General features: G+C 37.0%; 1 protein-coding gene across 1 annotated transcript in view; it reads left to right on the top strand.

Annotated features, from left to right (window-relative positions):
• Positions 1–20,780, top strand: part of LOC121328074 (E3 ubiquitin-protein ligase SH3RF3-like) — a 132,657-nt gene that overhangs the window by 85,664 nt on the left and 26,213 nt on the right. Inside the window, exons 2-4 of the mRNA XM_041272553.1 lie at positions 2,546–2,821; positions 7,271–7,366; positions 17,286–17,628. Coding sequence (XP_041128487.1) covers positions 2,546–2,821; positions 7,271–7,366; positions 17,286–17,628 — 715 coding nt within the window. The remainder of the gene's footprint in view (positions 1–2,545; positions 2,822–7,270; positions 7,367–17,285; positions 17,629–20,780) is intronic.

Genomic DNA, 20,780 nt, shown 5'->3' with positions numbered 1-20,780 from the left:
GAATCTAGAACTAGTGTTGATACTAAAAGAAACTTCAATTCAATGACAAAAGTTTATTTTAGTACAGTCTAACCTGCTTAAGTGTATAGCCTATTTTTCATCAATATTTATACACTTAAACAGAGTATATGCTTAAGCGGGTTGGTGATTCCCAAATCATGTAGAATGCAGTATAAATGTACCGATAACAGAACATATTATCCTACAGTCCTACGGGCTGGATTTGTAAAGCGATGCAAACACAAGGACCCATTGACATTCTATGGGTTTACGTCCGCACAAAACGTAGAAAATCAAGAGCGAAGTGTTTACCATTTAATTAATCGCTTAATCACAATAAGACGTGCCGACTATTAATTACAGCCTTTCACTATAATTAAATATGAAAACAAAACTATCAGTTTGTAACAGATTTTATTTAAATGTGCAGTAAATGGAAATGGCGCCCTCCCGCGTTCGCACCCGCCCTCCGCCTGTGTGTGGCTTGCCTTGCACCATGCCCTTTTCAATAATGTCCTTTATCTTGTAGAAATGCTTGTAGATTTTCTCACTGACTCCAATGATTTCCAAACTACGGCGAATGTTTTGTAGAGCAGTAGGTCCATCGCAAGGTTTTGGTTCAGGTTGGGCATCCTCCTCTTTCTCGTGTGGCATTTCAGCATTTCCTTTAAGTTCTCTGGCAATTGCTTCATGGTATAGTTCACCAAAGCATTGCTCATTCTCATCAACTTGCACTAATGTTTCAAAATCACATTGCACATGCTCAATTAAATGTATATAAGTATCATCGCTATGCAGTAAAATGGGAATATACTCTTATAATAGTACATGTAAACGATGCAAATTTCATAATGTATCAATGGTAATGGTTTTGGATTTTAAAGTTTAATACATTTAAACGATATGCAGAGTTTATTTCTAAATTCAGTGCTATAGAATATTAAAATTACATTGGTTCTGTATTTTCAAATTTACCCCTAGGTTGATATTTTATTGAAACACACATTTTAAAATGACTGTAAAATGTTAGGTATGCAGTATTCACAACCAGCACTGTAGATGGGCTTGATAGGTATACAGTTAGCCGACAGCTGATTGAAAGGATTAGAAAGAGATTGAAGACAGTGTTAAGAAAATGGCTAAGGGGTTAGTGTAGGGGCCTTGTAACTGGAAAGTTGTTGGGTTGACTCCTGGCTAGATGTTTTCGTCTAAAATGAGAGTGTATTAGGCCAGGCAGATACTTCAGTGTTAGGAAAGAAATTGCCATGGGGACCTAGAATTAGCATTTTGGTCCCATACCGCCAGCTGGAAGCGAGTTGGACACCCAGCAATGTATTCATCTTTGGGCTCAGTATACCAACTGCTGTCAGCTTTGAGCAGTGGCAGTTAAGAGGGTCACAGAGATGAGAGTCTGAGGAGATCTGTTTTCTCTTTGGATTAAAGTGTTACTATCAGGGTTGATCTGTATAATGTATATTTATTGGTCATAACATATGTTTTGGGTTTATAAATGTAAAATTTGTACTGGGGGAAAAAAATAAGTTTGGGTTACCTTGAAAGAAGAATGACTCCATCTGGGTCAGAACCCACCCAATATGCCCCCAACATGGCCTTAGCATGGGACATGGCTACAGTACTGGATTGTATTCAATATGTCATAATACAGGGAAATGAGCACAAGGTTATTTTTGTAGACCCAAGAGTGCTCTGATGTTAATCTGGTTAGTTTAATCTCAGAGGCTGTTTTCAAATGGCAAATACCTTCTCTTTTTAGTTTTAAATTTTAATCTGGAAACTTTATCAGGTTGCAAATGACTCATCAAAGTATATAGCATGCAAGTGAATTGTGTGCTATAAGCAAGTACTTGTCTTGTTGTATACAGGGAAAACCAAACAGAAATGTCATTCCAAGCTTTCAGCGATGCACAAGAACCCTGTTTAATGGGTCTGTGATCTATTCTTTGAAATCATTCAAGATCTGTCTGGGCTGCAGGGAAAAGGCCTAAACTTTAAGGTATGGATTTTAGCAGTTGACATAGGCAACAGAAGGAGAAAATCAATATGTCTTATTGATTACTGACTGTATCATTAGACAAGGATATTTTGTTATTTCTAGGCTACAGTCGTGGTTTGAGAAAACGCAAGGGACTGTAAAAGCCAAATGGAATAGATGACTTAGTTAGCGAATGCTACTGCCAGTGATGGAAGTGGTGGGTTAGGCCTAGATGATATTGTCATTCATAATATTGGTTTAAATATATTGAGTTGTTTTAATTTCAGCGCTTGATTTGTAGTTTATTACAGTATATCAATGGGAACAGATACCCAAAAAATGCAGCAACTCTCCGCACAGAATATGTAATATTGGCAAAGCAACATTCCATTTTGTAGTTGAGTGCCAATTATCGGTACACTGTTGACTCAGGTATTGGTTCAACTTTGCTGCTGTGTATGTTGGCACTGTTATTGAACTCTTGCAGCTAACTTTGATCAGTTTGTGGTTGATACTGATCTCAATGGTGTTGCTCATGCTTGTGTGTTTCAGAATGTTCCCCAGCTCCCCTGCGGCAAAGCCCTCTACAACTATGAGGGGAAGGAACCCGGAGACCTGAAATTCAACAAAGGGGACGTCATCATTCTGCGCAGGAAGGTGGACGAGAACTGGTACCATGGTGAGCTCAATGGCAGCCACGGCTTTCTGCCTGCCAGCTACATCCATTGCATTAAACCCCTCTCGCAAACCCCACCTCAGGGCAAAGCACTTTACGACTTTGAAGTCAAGGACAAAGACCAAGACAAGGACTGCTTGACATTCACCAAGGTAAAACCAGTGCTTCCAAGTCTTTCTATCTTAGTGAGGGAGTCCTTAACACAATACTATAGTAATGGCAAAAACACAATAACATATGCAGATCTTGTTGTTTCTATTTTTTGTTCATCCTCTCGTATACACTGCAGAATACTCTACTACTGTTTTGCCCTCTGTAGCTATGAGGAATACTTCTGTAGAATATGTTGGTATTAATTATTATAAACTACAAACTATTAACTGAGTAAATAACAGTATCCTGCATATCTCTATTACCACAGTACACTTTAACTATGGTCAGGGATGCAGCAGACTGATTGCAGCATAAATTCAGAATTGTTTTGAAATAGCAAATGCAACTCAGTGCCTTATTCACACTGTTTTTTAATGAAGATTAATATGGGTTTCATAAAGCAGTTCTCTAACATAATCGGTGGAACCAGTCACTTGTATTTGTATCTGTTACTTTCATAAAGCCAAATTATTCATGATAAAATGAGGATATTTTAGACTGATAAGCTTTTGTCTGTAGTATTTATTGAACTGTGATTCAGTATTTTTTCAACAGTTGAAAGTGCCCTTACCAAGTACTGTTTAATGCAATTGAAATGGGATGAGTCAGAGTTGTAAAATTGGGACCAATTCACACAACTTTGCAGGCTGTTTTAGGGAATATTTTGTTAATGACAGTTTTCAATGCCCGTTTGTATTAATTAAATCAAGTTTGCAGTGAAACCTTTTTTCAGGTGTTCATTGGGTTTATCATTCAAATTTGTCAAATCAGTTTTTAATCTTAAGAGGAAGTTTATCTACACAAAAAGAAAATCCTTAAAACAGTCCTTAACGTTTTGTGAATAGGCCCTACTAACATATTTTGACATACCAATGGTATCAAAATGGCATCAACCAATCTATTGTAGTTCCATATTGGTAACAGTGTGCTACCGTATCAGGACTACTGTGATAGATTTGGTCTGTTATGCTTCTGTTTGATTAATTTGAGTTACAACATTCATATCACTTTGAACAATACTGGCACTACTTGAGAGAACCACTATATCTTCTGATTTTTTTTAAAAGCTGGAAGGTACTAACAAAAATGTTAATAAGAGGCAGTGTGGTCCAGTGGTTAAAGAAACAGGCTTGTAACCGGGAGGTCCCCGATTCAAATCCCAGCTTTCTACTGACTCATTGTGAGACCCTGAGAAAGCCACTTAACCTCCTTGTGCTCTGTCTTTGGAGTGAGGTGTTGTAGTAAGTGACTCTGCAGCTGATGCATCTTGTATCTTGTAAAGTGCTTTGTAATGGTGGTCTGTTATGAAAGGCGCTATATAAAGATTATTAATATATTGCAGACCTAGAGAATTGAATTACCACCAAATAAAATTTACGGGCCTTGCTGATTTCGTCAGACTGCTGAACAGGTGCAAATCCTTGCCTGATATTCTGCAGGAGAAATTGCTGTTTTCACCTTGAGACGTGTTTTGTCATTACAGCTTAATTAAAAGTGTAGCAAGTTTAATTAAACGCAGTCACTTGCATGAAACTGCTTGTCAAACTGATACTGTGATAATTAGGTTCTTTAAAAAGCTATGCTTAGCATTTATTTTTGGAATACAGAATAATCCACAAGATAGCTATTTCACACACTACTGTAGACCTGATGTAAAAACCAGCACAGGTTACAGTTTTGATTTAGCTTCACAGTATACTGTACATTATAAAGTTTTATAGCTGATGACCGCAGAGATGCCAAAAACGTAACAAAACATATAGCGACAGATTTGAAAGACTCCAGACATGTGATATATATATATATATATATATATATATATATATATATATATATATATATATATATATATATATATAACTTAATACCATTCTTGATGAAGGTTGTCAGGTGTCTGTCTTAGCTGACACAAGTCAATCAAAGATTAACAATAATGTACGTCACACTGGCAGTACAGGCCTTATGCATAGCCTCTCATGTAGTCACATGGCAAGCTACAAAATACATTTTAAAATAACATTATTTTCATAGGGTTCAGTTTAGTACAATAATGTGGACTGTTAAGGCCCCCTGGGCTCCACTGCAACCAACACGTGTGGTTTTAGTAGAAGTGTCACTTTTTCTCAGAATTTGGAGGCCTTCACAAATCGCTTGCCAGCATTGGCATCATTCTTAAGTAAAGTAGCAAAATGTTCCAAATAACTAAAGGTTTGTGTTCCTAAATCTGCCTTAGGCAACTTTTGACTGAAATCCAATGTGACAGCTGTTGTACATTGCAAACCTGTAAATGTGTCTTATTCACAGATGAGTTTGCAAGCTTGCGCTTGTTGGTCAATTAGAATGCATGCCTCTTACAAGTGGCAGAGCAAATCTTAAAATGAGAAACGCCATTAAAGCACACAAGCTTCGTTAGGAAAATGCGTTTGCTCAGCTTCGGGATAATTACATCGAGTGCAGAAGAATAGGAGTTTCAATACAACTTTCAGCTGTTTCTTCGATGATAAAAATCAATCCGTTTGGCTGATTTTCTTTTTTTTTCAATAGCAGGGTAAAAAAAAAAAAAGACATGTGTATGATTTATATTGTATTGACATTGTTTTAAAATTACCAGTGTCATTCCATTTCCCTGATAATGAAGTATGGTGATAACCCATCTGTGATAGTTCCACTTTGATGAATCAGTCACTGCACCATTTTAAACAACTTTTACATAAATGCATTAGATAATCAAAGGTCAGAGGTTAAAATGTTAGCAGGTAAAATGTGCTGATTGCTGGAGATTCTTGGAATAATGATGTTTCTAAATCTGTGTTGTGATGATTGTGATGGTGGACAGCCACCCCTGGGAGAAGGTAAGATAGAAATTGGGTTATAGACTGGCAATGGATAGGAATTGATAAACCAGGGCTGACCATGTTATAATACAGTAGTTTACGGTTGATGTAACACCTTTTAAATATGATAAAACAAGTATTGCACAGTATATTACTGAAATAATGTCTTTATTAGCAGTAGCTTAATAATGTTTACAGTAGAATACCATAGTAAAGGGCAGTAAACCACAGTAAAAGCTTGGTAAACATAAAAATCAGAAGGATCTGAGAACAGATGCAGGCCAGAGGCTTTATTTCCCTTACAGTAATCCAGAAACAAAACATTTCCAGGGGAAATCTCCAGCACATTATTTGTATTTAAAGGCCTCAAAAAAACTGAAAAGGGATTTCCTGCCAACCAACGAGAGAAGTAAGCTCATGCAGCAGCTGTGACATCTTGACTGTGTGGAAGCCTTTTCCGTTTCACATTGGAGCTCATTTCCTGCACTCTGAGAGTGTACAATAATATCCTTAAGCACTAATTTGGGAGTCCCAGCAGTTAGAAGCCTTTAAGATTGGGCATGTGGGACAAAGGAAAGTTAGTGACAGATGGCAAGAAATAGTGCGGGCTGCTTTTAAATTCAAGGACAATCAACTCAAAATGTCCTAATGTCCTGTGAAGAAGCCATAATATAATTGGTGATCTTTGCAGTTTTAGTTGCTAAAAGTATGTGAGTGGAGCGGGAGGGAGGAGATTTCTTTAGGGGTTGCTGTGATTGAACCATGGCAATCTGGGGAGAAAGTGGGGCTTTGTTAGAGTACAAACTGACAAAAAAAAGGTTATTCTACTTCTCTTGAAAGGACAATAGGTTATTGACTCCTGGTCCATGTCCTTCTTTTGGAATAGCATAGAAGCATGCCCTTTCTTTAATTTCTTTTCTTTTTAAAAGCCTGTTTTGGGAAATTAAAAAAAAAGGTTTAGTATTCATACCACCATCATTTCTTTAGAGAGTTTATGAAGATTGGTTTTGGTTGAGTAAAATATTGTGAATTGCGCACTATGAGAATGTGTATATAAGTGGAAAACTGAATAGGATGGTATATGTGCCAAGAGTGGTCAGAGTGGCACCTAAGAGTGGGTAAAAATCAGCACGCATCATACCCAGCGCCCTATACTATATATTTTTGTAATATAACCTTAAGTTAAACAATGTAGTTTATTTGGATTTGATGTCATTTCTACCTGATACAAGCTATCTGATACAAGCCACCAGATAAAAACAATCTGATACAAAGACATTTTAGATGGCTTAATTACATTAAATCTTTTCCAGCAATAAAAGTACCAAATATCTGGAAAAATCTCTGGAATGATCCACTGCTGGGTGTTTTCAAGCAATGGTTCCTGACTGATAAAGCTCTAGTTCTAATACATTGCACACACTGTAACATACTGTGCTTTCGCTGACCTGTGACCATCCCCAACACAATATCAAGATAATGACTAAGAATGAACCACGGTCTTCAGGTTCAGAGACCAACTCACTGTGTTCTGGACTTAGAGAGTGGGCAGTGTTTGAGGAGTGGACAATGTCTTTATTTTACTCAAATTTTTTTTTTTTTTTTACCATCAAGGATGAAATTCTTATTGTGATAAGAAGAGTGGATGACAACTGGGCAGAAGGAATGCTGGGAGATAAAATTGGAATCTTCCCTATTCTGTACGTAGAGGTAAGGACACTTCTGTATCAATATATCTTCATGAGGACAATACATTTTATTGCTGTGTGCTTATCAGGAAACCATTACATATGTTTTTCATTGTAACAAACCATGTAACTAGTGCTAACCTTAAGTGATTTAGGACATGAGTTTTATATGTAACCTTCTGGAAGTGTTCAAATCTTAGCTGATAACTACTGAACTTGTTAGTCTTGCTCTGGTATTTACAATTCATCGTCATTTCAATCTGTAAACACAGTGATTGTGGTTTCTCCCTGCCATGCCAAATATATTGTATAGAGATTTTCCATTTACTGACTCACAGTTGCCAGAGGGGGCAGAAATTAGTCACAGATACATTTAAAATGTCATTGAAAGCATAGGCCAGCTGTATAGTTGTATAGCCAGGTAGATGATGAAATGCAGTGGTAGGAAACTGCAGGAAAAAAGGTTTCTATAGCTAACCTATACTAGTCTGGCTGATGAAAGAAGAACAGAAGGCAACATGAGTTTAAGAATGAAATAAATGAGTCCTTACATTGCCATAAAGACTTCAGTGTGTGAGGTGGTTTCAATGTTATCGACATACAAATACGTTATTCTATAAGGGAAAGGAATTGCAGTGTGCCTGGGTTTATGAGCCACACGTCAGTTCAGTAGTCTTGTAATAAAGGTCTGTATTAGTTATTGATTAATACCTGCAACAGTGATGAAGGTGGCAGTCCGACCTGAGAGGTCAGACTATGGCTTGGAGTGGTAATGGAAAGAACGTGGACCAGTAAATTGGAAGTTTACAGTAGGTCTTTTAAGAAATGGTATTAATCATTTTTAAAACTAAATGGGCTCCAGACATATGAGCAGATTGGTTAAAAACATGTACTATCTGTAACCTGGAATAAATGTGTGCTCTGAATGGCCAAAGTTACACAGTACATTACATGAGCAATACATTCCTCAACACATTTTAAATAAAAACAATCAAAGCAGAAAGTATATCTCCTGTGGTCATTTTTACATTTATACACTTTGTGCTGTATAAAACGTGTATGTTTTGTTAATGCTTTTATGATTAAATATTATTTCTGGAACAATAGCAGTGAACTAACCACATGTCTCAATAAAGGTATAAACTCATCTACTTATTCATATTTATAAGTTCTATTCTTCTTGACCTTTTAATATTACATATTTCTAACAGTGTGAGTAGAGTAATTTTAGATTGGTGTTGTTTTTGCTGGGAGATTTGTTTAAAAAAATGTGTCAAACATCACCCAAGGTGGGTCATTGGGTAAAAAGAGTTTAGCGACTTATATTGCTTTGCAGTTTGCATTAATAGTCTCCAGGCTTCATGAACAGGACATGCAGGTTTTTTTTTTGTTATTCAAAAATTAGATTTTTGCCTCAGTAAAAATCTAATCCTAGCTATGCCCCTGACAACACTGCACTACTTTTCACTAATAAACTGTATTTCACCACTTGCACATTAGCATTCACTCTGGACTTGTGACCATGTTTGTGTTGTGTGTGTTTATACTGTGTTTATTATTTCAGCACTGTAACCCCATGGTTTAAACTATGCAATACATTGCTGTGTATTGCCTGGGATTATTATTTGCGGTCACCAACACGACCTGGATTACAATTAAAACAAGTAAAGAATTGTTTGAACCGCAGACTTTGTTGTTTGTTATCTGTTTACGCATTACATCACCTCTATACCTGGGGACTGCAAACCACTTTGCCACACCCCTATGTATATTTTAAGGGCATTGTAACTTTGCATTCTGTTTTGGATGAACATGTTTCAAATGCCTGTTCTTGTTAAGGTATATCATTCAGAGTGTCATTATAAGATATCATCCCTGTGCATTATTCAATTAGCAGAACAGGGTTTATAGTAAGTGCTTTGGTCCTGATTCACAGACAGAACCTTCTGTCTTGCAGTATAGTATTACTGCATCTGTCAGCAAAAATGTTGCTTTATCCCCATTCTATCCCCCTTATGTCTCATTTTCAAACAAGTGACTGATTATATAATCACATGCACTGATTAAAAACTGCACTGGAAAGTTTTCTGAAAAATATACATTCTTAAAAAAAAATAAAACATGAAACAGTTTCTGGATTTATTTGTCTGTGTGCTTATTATTTGAAGGATAAAAAAAAGTTTATTTTGTACTCAATATGAAGGATGATTTGACTGGTTCTGACTGGTATTGACCAATGTATTATTCTTGGGAGATTAGACCAGTTAAGGCCCTGTGAACTGCTCAAATGAAGGACTGGAACAGACTGGAAATCTCAGTTCTCATTGTTTATTCTCATCACACTACGCAGCCCAGAAGCACACTTACAAACCAACCCTCTTCGGTGTTCTAATGACATGTTTGTCTTTGAACACGGAGTCTGGGCCGTTTTTAAAATTGCTATATCTGACTTATCTGTAGTGTGAGCATGTTAGATGACATGGAAGACATAATTACCGAAGAGTCACTAGCCCTGCACGCATTCCAAGTTAAACAACAGACATGAGAAACATTAACGTAAGAGAATCAGTGTAAATGTATGTGTGTGCGAGAGTATTTTGAATTCAGTTAGTATTAGTAAACCCTTTTTAAAAGTTCTGTTTAGATTGTTGTATATATTCCATACAATATATATCAGTGGTTTGAGCAATCAGACAGGTGGTTAAACGGAACGATTATTGAGTTCACTCAATGCCTCAAGTGTTAGACTTGCCTTGTCCAACTTTATTAAAATTCTGTGCAGCTTTGCAATTTTTCAGCTTCATCAGTTTACACTCTCCCTGCAGGACATTGTAATGAGAAAGATATAATAGAGAACAGCCAGCTTATTGCATGCATCCTTTAAAGTGCTTTGGATATCTTTACATGTTTTTGAGCAGCACTGATTTTAATTTGAAGATTTTTTTTTGACGGGTAAAGTATTTTGTAAGTGTCACAAAAAACTAAAACAGTCATGCTACTGCTATCGCCTACAGCAGTAAGATGTTATGAATATGTAAGCTCTGCTGCAGCAAATAAAAGAAAAGTAAAAACAAAGGGAGCAGATGGCATTTTTGTTGTAATGATATCATTTTACAGGAGTCATACATGTAGATATGTTTAATATAAAGGCATACAAGATTCTTAACTATTACAAATAGAATGTGTTTATGCAGTAAGAGTTCCACAACCCTATAATTTTAGATAAAACACCACCCACAGCACAGTCTCTCATGAGAGCTGGGAGATCGCCTCCTGGTTTGTTTGTCTGGATAAGGAACTCCCACAGATACTTGTTGTGTCTAAACCCTGGTGCCTGTTTACATTGTTTAGTTTACACACTGCCAAAAATATTTCCTCTACATTTAGATGTACTGTTCATTTTACTCCCAGGGTATGAGATATCATGTTTGTACTTGGCCAACTGGATAACTAATATGTTTGTACTCAGTGTCCAAAGGGACTGTTTGCTCCAAAACGTTGACTGTTTTAATGGATGAATAAAAGTGCAACTCCAGAGTGGACATGTTACCACTGTTCTACAAGAGCCAGCTCTGCTGGTAGAGCAGGAGGACAGCCCTTTATGTTTGTAGTTCTCTGTTTAATCTAAATGGCAAAAGGCCCGCACAATCTATGTGATAATTCTCTTATTCAACAGCTTCAAAAAATATTTTAAGGGGGTTTACTTATGACCAGTTCCACGATGGAGGAAGCGGGGTTAGGAAATAAAGGGAGATTTCTTCTGGTCGTAAGCTCTACCAATATACTTTACCATATCCACAGGTTTTGGCAATAGACTGCTGTCACTATTGTGAAGTATATAAAATGAAAAGTTATCTTGCTGATTTGACACCAAATGTGACACTTGGCGAAATAAATAGACAAATACAAAACAGACACGAAACCAAACAAGTATCGTGCTGGTGTAAACCAGCAGGGACAGCAATTGCTTTCTAATAGTATTGACTCTCTTGTCTCACGACTCACGTCTCTCATTCCGCCTCTGAACACACAACCCTGTATCACCCGTGATCACCCTGTTTGTACACCTGTGGCTGGTGCCTTAATTAATCATCTCATCACTTATTTAATTTAAGGTTCCAGCCACATTCCCATGTGTCTGAGTTTATTTGATTAACAGCCATATTGTTCATAGTCAATAAAGCAATTCACAATAATGCTTGATTTTGTTTTTATTGTAAGAACACATTTTTGTACAGTAGTTCAAAATAAAATTACAGGTAAAGTGTAAGGTTTTAGTCAGTGCATTAGTATAAACTCCATAAGTTAGCATTAAAATTTGTGCAATATTTATTGAAAGTACTCATGGCTTAAAGGTAATGTTGCATTTTACTCGCATAGTGCCTACATTGGCGAGTAAATTATTCAATGACCCAAAATCTTATCCGGCGCACTGCTGTGTATACATTACAGCTATTCTGTTAAATCAGACCTTTTGAGCAATTCACTACAACTTTGTTTAGATAAGTGCCTGGCTTGACAGAATCCCTGAAACAGAAACAGTATTACACTAAACTGAACTTCCAACACTTAATAAGTACTACTAAAGCAGTTGGAAGACGCAGTTTGTTTCTTTTTTCTTCTACCACAAAGTTTAGTGCCACTTTCAATGTGAGCCCAGTGCAGCGCTCAGCACAGCCTACTGTAGCTTCTTAGCATTCACTGTGAATGGGCCCTTACTCTGGTTTAATGAAGATCGGGAATTCCGTTTTACTCTCATTAACTGATGAACTGGCCTGTTGTGACAGTAACTCCAGTTAGGGCTCATGAGCAGTAAATGAGAAAAGGACACATGTTGTTTGCACAGGAGCTTGTTCCCAGTGGGTTAACATGCTTATTATTATAAAAGCATTTCTTCTACTTACTATGGAAAACACATTTCCTTCAACAAAGTTAATACCATCAGAGGTCTTGTTGGAAAGTTTAGAATCTCCCTAATTATGCCCCAAGTGAAATCTACATGGCTTAGTAGAAACCCAGCACAGAACAGAAAAAACACATCCAGAGCAAGCATGTAATAGCATGCAAGAGCTCCACAGGTATTTGACTATTCTTTTTTTAAGTTTCTCTAAATTTAATTCCATTACATTATTTCAAACTGTCAAGAATTTCAAATTTCTTTGTGATGCAAACCAACACCACTATGATTCACTTAAAATACCAATTAAATGGTGGAAAAGGGGTTTCAATTCCTAATGCAATTAATTATGAGCCTCATGGGCAGGGCTTCACATAACTGGTCTGCCGGTTCACATGCGGACCAAAATGTAAAAATGCAGTCCTTTCATATGAAAGCTCTTTTGCGGACCTCAATTTGTTTGTGAAAAAAAGTAATGAAAGCCTATTAAAAAGGATGGTTCACTAATACTGTGAATATGAGTATTATTCACAGTATTGTTAGCCGGCTGCTTCTATTTACTCTGCAGGCCCACAATGCAGTCAACCCAGAGCTACAGCGTCGGAGGACAACCCAAGTGGTTCCATGCGGACCAAAATAATTATGAGAACTGTTTTTTTATTTAATTTTTTTAATTTGAAACCCTGCTCATGAATCATCTCAGCAAATCACATTTTAATTAGATCGGTCATTTTCCCACTAGTAGATTTCTCAATCTGACGGCACTTTACGGTTTAGCTAATTTATAAGTGACGTCCTCTCATGGTATGATAATGATGGTTGTTTTATACAACCGTGATTTGACATTTTGTACGCATTAGGCATATTTGTTTGCTATGTCGTATACCAAGCATGATCTTGTAAATCAGGATTGGTCAGGTCATTAGTACATGATACAGTGAAAAGCATAGAAGAGTAAAGACAGACTTTGTGAGTCCAAGAAACACACTGGACAAAACTGAGTGAGACTGCACAGCTCAGACTTACTGCCCACACTTGACAGGCTGCCAGTCTTTAGTGAGAGGTGGATTTATTACAGTTTCTTTTTTTAAGAAACCTTGCTAATGACGGGTTTAACCATCCCTCTTAATGATTGTGTAACTATAGTACCCATGTCAGTGTCAGCAATTCCCTTTTGAAAGTGTTCAGAATTCACACATATTACCACACTTTTTACAATGCTTGACATGTACTTCAATTAATATACCACCATAGGCTTACTTTTGAAAACCACAGTACTGTTAACATAAGGGCAAGAATAGTACTGAAACTATGGTGTGCACAGGAGTGTGGACTGTAGTTGCATATCAATATGTATAGTATTCTGCAGTCATTTTCTTTATTGTTTTAGAAATATATTCTGTTACTACCATGGCTTGACAGACTGTGTTCCCAATAGAGGCCAGAAACAAACTAAGTTAATCTTGTCAGGAGGTGCATTTAAAAAGTATTCCTTTGATTTTTAGAGGAAACTTTTGTTATTGGCATGTGGCATTACCGTAAGTGATCCTTGCTCAGAAACTCAATTTTTAAAAGTGCAAAACATCTCAAATGGCAACACCAGAATGGACAAAAGAAGCTAACAATAAAGAAGGATGTTAAAGAAAGTAATTAGCCTGCCTTCAGAAAATCGGATTGCGCTGCCTATTGTGCTATTAGGACAGAAATAACGCTTCTAGACATATCTCAGAAGTTGGGCTACACTTTTGTCAAATGAGCACTGTCATTGTAACATAGGCATTCAAAAAGCAATTTAAACTTTAGAATTTCCCAATACTTTTTTTAATGGTCACAGATCTAAGCCTTTTATCAGCCTGTGGAATGTTGTCTGTTCCATATTAAACCATGAAAAATATGTATATTGTTTGGAATGCAGTTTCCATAAAATATTCAGCACTTTCTTAATTTTGAGTGAAGAACATAATGTTTTTATTTATGCAGTGGGGGCCTCAACATATATTTCACTAATGTGACCTGAGGAAGATTAAAAATGCCGATCCCGTCTTTTTTATATACACTTTCAGTTTGACAGGTAATTACTGTGAACTGTAGGTGAGCGTGAGTGATAATCTGAGCAGGGCAGAATCACTTAGCGATACACAGTAGCAAACAAAAACCCCATGCAGCTCCAAGCTGGCTTTCATTAGCTGGAAATGCATGATATGGCTTTACTCACAGCCTCTCCTATTCCTTGACTAGGCTCTTCCAGATCTCTGCTACTCCAGTTGTTCTCTTTTTTTTTCTTTTTGTCATATCCCAGCAGCATATCTGTATCTAACCGACGGTAACTTCAAATTTCTCTTTCTCTCCAGAGCTATGCTTTCTTTGAAGTAGTTTCTGATTCATACAGCAGCTTCAAAATAAGTCAGAGACTCAACTGAGCATCACATTGTACAACAGTACTGCCATGAAACATAGAAGAAAAGCTACTCACACATTTTCAGAAAGTATTAGTACCCTGGTACAGACTGACATGTGAAGACACAGTTTTGTAAGTATGGCCCTATCTCTATAAAACTAGACATAACAGACTTTTAAGTGGTAGCTTAACCCAGGGAAAAAAGCGCTCATCCATGGGTATGTCAAAGGAAAAATAGTGTGTTTTTATTTTCCAAGACATGTTAACAACAAAAATGAGGAAATGGGGTCCCTGAGTGGCTCACCTTGTAAACACACAGCCACATGGTGCGCAGGGTATGAGTCATACAGCACAGGTTCATGTCCTGCCTGTGCAAAGTCACTGGTCTTTGCTGGGGTTCCCAGTTGCTTAGTTACTATTTTTTTGTTCTTATACTAGTCAGTACTGTGTTAATTTGCATCACACAAAAGTAGAGAATGTATCCAGAAATAATCTCTGCACAGTATTTTGCCAAGTTAGATATTGCTATTTCAGTGTGTTGCTTTTTGGTGCAGTTATCCATTCACAGTGGATTAATCAGTGTTAATTGACATCTAATTTGCATATTATTAAAAAAAGATATTAAAATGACAATTAATATATTTATTTTACCTTACAGATTTTCTCTGAAGCTTTCATTCTATTATTAATTCCTGACAAGTTTATATTATCTCAACACTTTCCAAAACAGTGTCACAATTTATCACAAACATTTTCGTACAGAATGCTATAAAGCAGTAGTTCTTAACCTTGGTCCTGGGGACCCACTGTCCTACTGGTTTTTGTTCCAACCAAGCTCTTAATTACTTAATTAAAACCTTAATTGAACTAATAATTTGCTTAATTTTACTTTTTAGATTGATTAGCTTACAAAATGTTGGAGAATTCAAGTTTCTTGTGTAATTTTATATTTAACTTGAAATCTCTAACTCTTTAAAATAAGTAAAAAGCTCTGATTAGTTCCATCAAGGGTTCAATTAAGTAATTGAGAGCTCGGTTTGAACAAATATCACTACACTCGTAGACAGAACAGACTGATGTCTTAAGTAACAAATAATTATATGTGTTCATGTTTTGTGAATAGTGAATGTCATCCCAGACTCCACATAAACACAGCAATCTTACCCACCCAAACAGCTAGTCCCTGAATCCAGATGAAGGATTTTAGGCAGGACTAATGTAACATTAGCAGTTATGTTTTGCTATTACAAAAAATGGTGCAAATTGTACCTGCTCAGACCAGAGCAGTCTTGGATTTAGTTTGGGCTTATGTAACAGAGGGTAGGATTCGTAACATCTAAGCAGTAAGCAAAAATCAATATATACAGATAATGCAATCATAAAAGCAACACATCTTTTTTACGTTCCTTATGATTTAATTATTGAAAAGCTTGAAATCCTTTCAGCAGGACGGATGTCACCTCTTTTTATGGAGGTATGTATACCTTGGGGGTCAAGGGTATCACGTAAATCATGGCTTTAAATACTAATCTACTGTAGTTAAAATGTGTCAGAAATGGAAAACTCACAGGTTGACTTAATTGGGAATCCCAGACAAGTACCCAGGAAGACTACATTGCTTATTTGGCTGGCTCACAAACAGCTCAAAACCGATCAAGACATATTATTGTGTGGTAATATATTTTGCCATATATATATATATATGTGTGTGTGTGTGTGTGTGTGTGTGTGTGTGTGTGTGTGTGTGTATATATATATATATATATATATATATATATATATATATATATATATATATATATATATATTATCTATATTCTTTGCAGATATTATCTGACCAAAAACATGTATTACTGTATGTACAAAACAGCCAACTTAGAATAAATGGATCAGCTATATAAAGATATAAAGGGCTCAATTATTTGGTTTTGAATGCAGTGTTAGATTTTCTAAATCAGTCTAGAATGGCTTTCAAACAGTTAGAATAGTTGCAGCATTACCCTAGTTTGGCCCTGTATAGAGAGTCACAGTTGGAGTAACTACTGATAATGTTCTCGATTCAATAGCTACTGTACAAATGTGCTCAAGTTAATTGTTAGTGGCTGGGCAGGTCTAGATGTTTCTCTGTAGGTGGGGTATAAACTTTCAGTGTCTCTCTAATTTGGAAGATTATATAAGGACATGGCAGTGGAAGTCTTCAGAATACAGAGTGGTTTCAGATTATTTACTCTCTGAGGAGGTAATGATCCCATGCTGACGATTGCAGCCAGTGAAAATGGTCTGTTAATTGAACGTCTGCTGGATTTTACTGCCGCTCTTCCCTTGCTATCACTGTGTACAGCTGATTAGGACTCTCTGACTTAACCGAAAGCTCTCTGTCTCTCCTGGAGGTCAATTTATATCAACAACGTCAATTAGACCAATAAATAATACTGCTATGTATGTTATGATTGATTATTTAAAGATACAAAATAAATTAAAGCAAATTAATATCAAATAACAAATCTTCTCTTGACTTCTATAGTTATAAATAGCAATGACTGAAAACATTATTTGTTTGTACTGGGTTCTTTCCTTGAGTATAATTAAAAACCCTTTGCCAAAAAAAGTGTACCTCCGTAATTAACTACATACCTCTTTTCACAGCTAAACGAGGCAGCGAAGCAGCTGATTGAGATGGACAAGCCATGCCCTCCCTCCGGATCTGGCACTGACCCCTCAGCCCCATGCTCGGCCGCCAGTGCCACCCTGAACGGCACTAGTGCCATGAGCGCCATCCACCGACGCATCGATGGCAAGAAGAACACCAAGAAGCGGCACTCTTTCACAGCGCTCAGCATGACGCACAGGGCTGCCCAGGCCATGAACAATCGGCACTCCATGGAGATCAGTGCTCCGGTCCTTATCAGCTCCAGCGACCCACGAGCAGCGGCCAGGATCGGAGACTCCACACACCTGTCCTCCAGCGCACCCTCTCAGGTAAGGGCAGGTCATAGAAAAAGCTTCTTGAGCAACCTAAATGAGCCCACACTAATAAAACATGGATAAACGCTATATATCAAGTCAATAAATTAAAGAGTTCTTGACTCTGTTTCTGTACCGTGCATCTGGAATGTGTTGGCATTATCATGTTTCTCAATATCAGTCTTAACATATCTTTCAGCTTGCATGAGGAATCTAATCATGTGATAATGTAAAGGAATCTATACAAATGCCATTTGTTTCTGCATGTGTGTGTGTCTGTCTGCCTTAGATGACTCAGCTGCATGCTTTGTGATAGTGTGCAGCAAGCATATCAGCATTTTCAGTTGCTGTAATATTTATTGTAGGATGTTTGTCCCCTGTGCTGTTATGGTTCAATATACATTGAGAAATTGCTCCCATTATCTGAGTCAGTTTTACTAGAATGAACCATGTGAAGGAGAACCAGCAATCACCATAACGTTTGTCATATCTCAGCAGGTGTATCAAGTTTTCAACATTTTCATAAAAAAAATAAATAAATACAACTCAGTCATAAGAACATAAGAAAGTTTACAAACGAGAGGAGGCCATTCGGCCCATCTTGCTCGTTTGGTTGTTAGTAGCTTATTGATCCCAAAATCTCATCAAGCAGCTTCTTGAAGGATCCCAGGGTGTCAGCTTCAACAACATTACTGGGGAGTTGATTCCAGACCCTCACAATTCTCTGTGTAAAAAAGTGTCTCCTATTTTCTGTTCTGAATGCCCCTTTTTCTAAACTCCATTTGTGACCCCTGGTCCTTGTTTCTTTTTTCAGGCTGAAAAAATCCCTTGGGTCGACACTGTCAATACCTTTTAGAATTTGGAATGCTTGAATTAGGTCGCCACATAGTCTTCTTTGTTCAAGACTGAACAGATTCAATTCTTTTAGCCTGTCTGCATATGACATGCCTTTTAAGCCCGGAACAATTCTGGTCGCTCTTCTTTGCACTCTTTCTAGAGCAGCAATATCTTTTTTATAGCGAGGTGACCAGAACTGCACACAATATTCAAGATGAGGTCTTACTAGTGCATTGTACAGTTTTAACATTACTTCCCTTGATTTAAATTCAACACTTTTCACAATGTATCCGAGCATCTTGTTAGCCTTTTTTATAGCTTCCCCACATTGCCTAGATGAAGACATTTCTGAGTCAACAAAAACTCCTAGGTCTTTTTCATAGATTCCTTCTCCAATTTCAATATCTCCCATATGATATTTATAATGTACATTTTTATTTCCTGCGTGCAGTACCTTACACTTTTCTCTATTAAATGTAATTTGCCATGTGTCTGCCCAGTTCTGAATCTTGTCTAGATCATTGCTGCAACAGTGTTTGCCACTCCTCCTACTTTTGTGTCGTCTGCAAATTTAACAAGTTTGCTTACTATACCAGAATCTAAATCATTAATGTAGATTAGGAATAGCAGAGGACCTAATACTGATCCCTGTGGTACACCGCTGGTTACCACACTCCATTCTGAGGTTTTTCCTCTAATCAGTACTTTCTGTTTTCTACATGTTAACCACTCCCTAATCCATGTACATGTGTTTCCTTGAATCCCAACTGCGTTCAGTTTGAGAATTAATCTTTTGTGCGGGACTTTGTCAAAAGCTTTCTGGAAATCTAAATAAACCATGTCATATGCTTTGCAATTATCCATTATCGATGTTGCATCTTCAAAAAAATCAAGCAAGTTAGTTAGACACGATCTCCCTTTCCTAAAACCATGTTGACTGTCTCCCAGTACCCTGTTACCATATAGGTAATTTTCCATTTTGGATCTTATTATAGTTTCCATAAGTTTGCATATAATAGAAGTCAGGCTTACTGGTCTGTAGTTACCTGGTTCAGTTTTGTTTCCCTTTTTGTGGATCGGTATTACGTTTGCAATTTTCCAGTCTGTCGGTACCACCCCTGTGTCAAGAGACTGCTGCATGATCTTGGTTAGCGGTTTGTAAATTACTTCTTTCATTTCTTTGAGTACTACTGGGAGGATCTCATCCGGCCCAGGGGATTTGTTTATTTTAAGAGCTCCTAGTCCCTTTAACACTTCTGCCTCAGTTATGCTAAAGTTATTTAAAACTGGATAGGAACTGGATGACATGTGGGGCATGTTGTCAGTATCTTCCTTTGTAAAAACTTGTGAAAAGTAATCATTTAACATATTTGCTATTTTTTTTTTCTTCCTCTACGATTTTGCCATTTGTATCTCTTAAACATTTAATCTCCTCTTTGAATGTTCTCTTGCTGTTGTAATATTGGAAAAACATTTTGGAATTGGTTTTAGCTCCCTTAGCAATGTTTATTTCTATTTCTCTCTTGGCCTTTCTAACTTCCTTTTTGACTTGCGTTTGCAGTTCTGTGTACTCTTTCTGCGTACTTTCTTTTTGGTCCTTTTTTAATGCTCTGTAAAGTGCTTTTTTTCGCTGAATATTTTTTTTAATTGATCTATTAAACCATTTTGGCAATTTAGTTTTACATTTAGATTTGTCTACTTTAGGGATATAATTGTTTTGCGCCTCTAGTACTACATTTTTGAAGAACAACCATCCTTCTTCTGTGGGTGTTTTCTCTATTTTACTCCAATCTACTTCTGTTAGTCTCTGTTTCATACCTTCATAGTTTGCTTTTCTAAAATTGTAAACCTTAGCTTTAGTCTTTACTTTTGGGGATTTAAAAAACACTTCAAATGAGACCATGTTGTGGTCTGAGTTTGCCAGTGGTTCTCTGACCTCTGTTTTAGTTATTCTATCTTCGTTATTTGAAAAGACTAAATCAAGGCATGCCTCCCCTCTAGTCGGTGCCTTCACAAATTGTGTTAGGAAGCAGTCATTTGTCATTTCCACCATTTCTATTTCATCCTTCGCGCTACCCACCGGGTTTTCCCATTTTATTTGGGGGAAGTTGAAATCCCCCATTAGTATGGCTTCTCCTTTGCTACACACATTTCTAATGTCATTGTATAACAGATTATTGTGCTCACCGTCTGAATCTGGCGGTCTATAGCATGCTCCTATTATTATGCCTTTTGAATTTTTGTCTGTTATTCTGACCCATATTGATTCGGTTTTATTTTCTTTGTCCAGGTTTAACACCTGGGCTTCAAGACTGTTTCTTATGTATAGCACTACCCCTC

The sequence above is a fragment of the Polyodon spathula genome, chromosome 15 (assembly GCF_017654505.1).
Source record: "Polyodon spathula isolate WHYD16114869_AA chromosome 15, ASM1765450v1, whole genome shotgun sequence".
In the NCBI taxonomy this organism is placed as follows: domain Eukaryota; kingdom Metazoa; phylum Chordata; class Actinopteri; order Acipenseriformes; family Polyodontidae; genus Polyodon; species Polyodon spathula.
The sequence above is the reverse complement of the archived record's forward strand: the minus strand, read 5'-3'. Positions and strand labels throughout refer to the sequence as shown.